General features: G+C 52.1%; 1 protein-coding gene across 2 annotated transcripts in view; it reads right to left on the bottom strand.

Moving 5' to 3' along the window:
- The window catches only part of RIIAD1 (regulatory subunit of type II PKA R-subunit (RIIa) domain containing 1), a 7342-nt gene extending 5347 nt beyond the window's left edge, over positions 1 to 1995 (bottom strand). Inside the window, exons 1-2 of one of the 2 annotated variants that reach the window (XM_011377680.2) lie at positions 1871 to 1995; positions 1319 to 1395 (exon numbers count right to left, since the gene is read on the bottom strand). In XM_011377680.2, coding sequence (XP_011375982.1) covers positions 1319 to 1395; positions 1871 to 1954 — 161 coding nt within the window. In that variant the 5' untranslated portion in view covers positions 1955 to 1995. The other variant, XM_011377679.2, reaches the window with a different exon arrangement.
- Positions 1996 to 4624: the final 2629 nt, after the last annotated feature.

Raw genomic sequence — 4624 nt, 5'->3', positions numbered from 1 at the left:
TTTTACATCTATCTTCAAGCTCCCTGCTGGAAACATTGCTAACGCAGATCCAGGCTGCCCAGGACAGGTCGTCATCCTTCATTTCCGTTTGGAAGGAAAGATGCAAGAAGCAATGGCCTGATCCCCAGAGCCGACTTCGACGGAGGACCCCCTAAACTGACTTTTGCTCAAGCCTGACCACTGGCCCCAATAAAACCAACCTTCACAGGCAGGTTTTGGCTTTCTCTCTCTCCTTCCCCGCCTGCCCCCTGAGAACCTGCTGCCCCTGGGAGAAATGGCTCAAATATAAAGAACAGTGACACTCAGGAAAAACACGACGGCCTGGAAAAGAAGACACCCCTCCAGGTCTGCTTTTGACGAGAAGGAGGAGCCCCCACCCCACTCCCCAGCTCACAACCCCGCCAGATGGAGCGACCAGGGGTTCGGGTCCTGGATCGTCCACTTCTCCCCTCGAAGCTGAACTTTTCTCCCCTCTGAAATGGAAGTGACAACAAGCTATCTTTGCAGAGCCACTGGATCAGAAAACGTGCACGGCGGTGCCATCGCCGCGTGGGCACCGGGGATGCAAATGGCTCCGCCGGCTGAGCGCTTCGGTCCAGGGAGGGAAATGGAAGGCATCACGGTGCGGTAAACGCTGACGTGGGAAACCAAGGCGGGGCCTGCAGATGGACGTCGTTCGTTTTTAAAGCTTGCCTGCGGGTCTGTAGGTGAACGGTATTTTGCTGCTCCAAGATTTTCTTTCCCCTAAATTCTTTGCCTTTCATCCCATTAGAAGATTCTTCAATTCAGACAAATGCCACACTGCAAGGCAGCCCAGAAAGGGAAAACATGCCCCAGGCTCTGCCAGAAAGTGGCCTTGTCCCCCAGACACACAGGGGCGTGGCTCCCAACTCTGCGTCTTTCTAGAACTCCGTTCTCGGGCAGGGAAAGGCCAGACACCTGAATTTTTTCAAAGTTCTAGTGCTCTTGTTAAGTGCTTCTGATGGTGAGTAATGTTCTACACCCAATGGCTACCTGGAGAGTCTCTCAAGGCCCAATTCCTTCTTCCAAGTGCATTAAGGTATGACACTTATCCTTACAACTACAGCGAATAAATATTAATATTTTTGAGAATTTAGGCATAACTGAAAGAAATGTCTAGGGATAACTCAAGGAAACCCTAGGCGTCCCAAATCCCAGGGTTGGAAAAAAAATTCAACCTGAGAACCCTACAGGGAGCAGTCGGAAGCGTTGAAAGGAGTCACACACACTGAGGTATCGCCAAGATCTGGTCGAACCTTCCACGAGTAGCTCAAAGCCAGTCTGGAAGACCACCTACCTGAAGAAGCCACTTATGAGCAACTCCACTTCTTTGTGGGTCCTCAGGTACTTTTCATTGGCAATCCGAGTCTGAATCTGGAGGCAAAGAGCAAAGGTCACGCCCCATGAGGCGGACTTCAGAATTCCAGCCCTGGAGGTGCGAAGGGCTAGGGCGACGACGTGAGCATCCACCCGGGTCTTCTCCCAGGGTGTCTGAAGGGACAAGCCCTCTGTCTTCCCCCAGATCAGCATCTTCAAGCTGCTCCCTGCTCGGGCTCAAGGGCCTTAACTAAGGACGGGTCTCCATCGTCGGCACGTTCTGGTTTGTGTCTCAGTTAACGTATCTGGAAGTGATTTCGGTGCATTTCTCTGCCCAGATCCCTGTTTTAGTTCTTCCTGCACATTGAGGCTCCTGCAGCGGCTCTGTTCAGGGGTCTGCCGGGGGTCTCGTCCCGAGCCTTCCGCCCCTCTAACTGGAACAGGCTCCCTGCTCTCGGGGCCCTCCTCCCGTCCGGGCCCTGACCCTGGGGGCGCAGCCCTGTGGTGGGGACGGGGGCGGGGGCGCACCCACCTTGAGGTCGCGCAGCTGCTCCAGCTGCGCAGGGCTCAGCGCCCCAGGGTCCGACTCCAGCAGCCCGCCCTGCAGCGTCGCCATCTTGTCGCGGTCGTCAAGGCGACGGGCCGCGCGCCTGAGAAGCTCGGCTCCGCCCCCAAGGTTGGCCCCACCCCCAGACCGGTCCAGGCCCCGCCCCAAGATGACCCCGCCCCCGGTCGGTCCCGCCCCCTCAGACTGGCCCCGCCCCGAGCCCGGCCCCCTCCGGCAGCCGAAAGGCACAGAGGGAAGAAGCCACGAGCAGCAGCGGAGGAGTAAACCCGGGAGGTCTCTACTGAGTCTCCTTCCCCAGACCCGGGGACTGATTTCGTGGCTTGATTGCGTATGGAATGAGTCCTTCTTCTTGACCCTTGACCTCGAAGTCTTGAATTCTTAAAACAATGTGAAAGCACCACATAGGATGGGCCTGAACCCACTTCTGCAAATTGAGAACTGTTCTCAGACTAAAGATGCTGGAAAGGACCGTGTCATCCTTCCAGACGTTTCCCCTCATGGGCTGACTTTCTCGTGCAGATTAACTTGCTCCTGCGAAGTTCCCAACGGTGGCTGCCATTCCCAGTCGAGTGAGGGAGGGAAAGGCAGGCCATCTTCCAGACGTGCCCTTCTAGGGTCTAACTAGGTGGGAAAGCAAAACATGCAGCTGGAGAGCCGAAAATAGGGGCCTGGAAAGAGCCGGAGCCTGTCTGAGCATGTGCAACCCCCACGAGTCGTGCCCAGCAGAGGCCTTCAGGAAGGCGGCGAAAGGAGCCCCAAAGTGAGGCTGTCTTTTCAGGCTGGTGAACAACTGCCAAGGAGCAAGGAAGGAACCTGAGAAGCAAGCCCTGCATTAGCCCATGGCCTGGGAGGGGTCTCTTGGGGGTCTGCTTCTATCCTTCTCCCCAAAGACTGAGGAAAAGAAGTGAAAATGTTGGCAATTCCCAAGCCAGGAAAAACCCACAAGAGGCAGATTAGACGGTGGGCCACAGGTTTTCTTCCAGGAACTCCGCCCAGGCCAGAAATCATTTTGGTTGGTTGTCTGTTTTTTAGGAGAGAGAGTTAATAGAGTGAGACGTAGATAAGCTGCCATCGGTCAGAAGTAATTTTCTCAGGCAGGAGCAGAGGTTAACCAATGGTGATAGTTTCTGTTGGCCAAGACCTGTCTCTTCCCACCCCTCCACCCCCTGCCCCCCCAGAGAAGACAGTGATGGAACCTCCAGAGCTACATCATCCAGTATGGTCACCACAAGCCACCTGTGGCTACTGAGACCTTGAAAAGTTGCTGTGTCAGATGTGCTGTAACTATAAAATACAGACTGGATTTCGAAGACTTACTATAAAAAAGAATGTAAAATATCTCATTAATAATCTTCATATTGACACGTTGAATATTTTGACTATCATATAAGCACATTAAATAGTATTTTGGGATAGATCGGTTAAGTAAAATATATTATTAAAAGTATTTTCACTTGTTTCTTCTTATTTTTTAATGTGGCTACCAGAACATTTTTAATTATACATATGGCTTACATTGTATTAAATAGTACTAGTCTGGACTGGCAAATCTACCCACGCACACACACACCTGGATATGCATGCACCATGCTCTCCAGCCCCACCTCATGCATAAAATAATTCATGTCCTCTTTCTGCCATTCTATAATCTTCTTGCGCTTTGGGAATCAATCAAGCCTTTCTTGACTGGTCACTTCCCATGGCCCAAATCCCAAATACCTGCGTGTGCAAATGGGAGAGGCCTTTCTTGCCTTAACAGCATGTCAGTCCTCACGATTGCACATTGTGTTGGCCTGTCTTACCTCTCCCTTTGAGACAGAAGCTACCTGAGAGAAGGAAGGTTATATAATCGATTCTTTTCTAGATCCTGCTGCAGATGTCCTCACTCTGTTTTCAGTTAGGCCAGCAGGTGTTTGGTGACCAGCCACTCTGCCCATGCAGACTACCACCACATTTTGCCCTTTCTGAAAAATATTATTTGGCATTTCTCATTTCCTAAGAATCTAAAGTCGGGAGTGAGTTCCCCCTTTATAAAGTCAAAAATCTTGTATATAGGGCAGCTTAGCACGGGGTGCAGGGGAACAAAAAAGGACGGTGAATTTGGGGGTGGTGGGCAGAGAAAGAACCTTGGAGCAACTAGGGCTTTGAAGCCTCATTTCGTCCTGGGGAGCAGCTCCCCAGAATGGGCCTCTGAGTCATAAGGGATCCCCCAGTCTTTACCTCACAGGGCTCCCTCCCCCACAGCCCAAAGGAAAACAGAGACGTGCCCACAGTCGCCCAGCAAGGAGGGCCTGCCAAGAGCTCCCACCTCTTCTCCCGTAAACCCTGCCTCTCCTCTCAGAATGAAACCTCCCATCTGGGGACCACAAACTAGGAGAAGGATCAGAGGCATTAGGCCACCTGGAGCTGACGCTCCAGTTGCTGACTGGGAGGAGAAGCAAGGGGAGTCCGTTATAATTCATTTTTGTAAATGTTTAATATTTCAATTAATATGATTAGCCCCGAGCCTAAATGAGCAGTAGGGCGGCAGATATGCTGACAAGACACAGAGTAATGAGATCAACAGGGCCGTGGGGGTCTTCCTAGGCTCCATCCTCAGAGGGCGTGATCTGTTTAGCATCTCCATAAATACCGAGATCAGATGAGACGCAGTGGGGGTGGGGGAGGTGAGTGAAAAGTTACTTTCCAGATGTGTTTGTTCTCGATTCCCTGGCACTG

Source organism: Pteropus vampyrus, unplaced genomic scaffold, assembly GCF_000151845.1.
Source record: "Pteropus vampyrus isolate Shadow unplaced genomic scaffold, Pvam_2.0 Scaffold319, whole genome shotgun sequence".
NCBI lineage: Eukaryota > Metazoa > Chordata > Mammalia > Chiroptera > Pteropodidae > Pteropus > Pteropus vampyrus.
The sequence above is the reverse complement of the archived record's forward strand: the minus strand, read 5'-3'. Positions and strand labels throughout refer to the sequence as shown.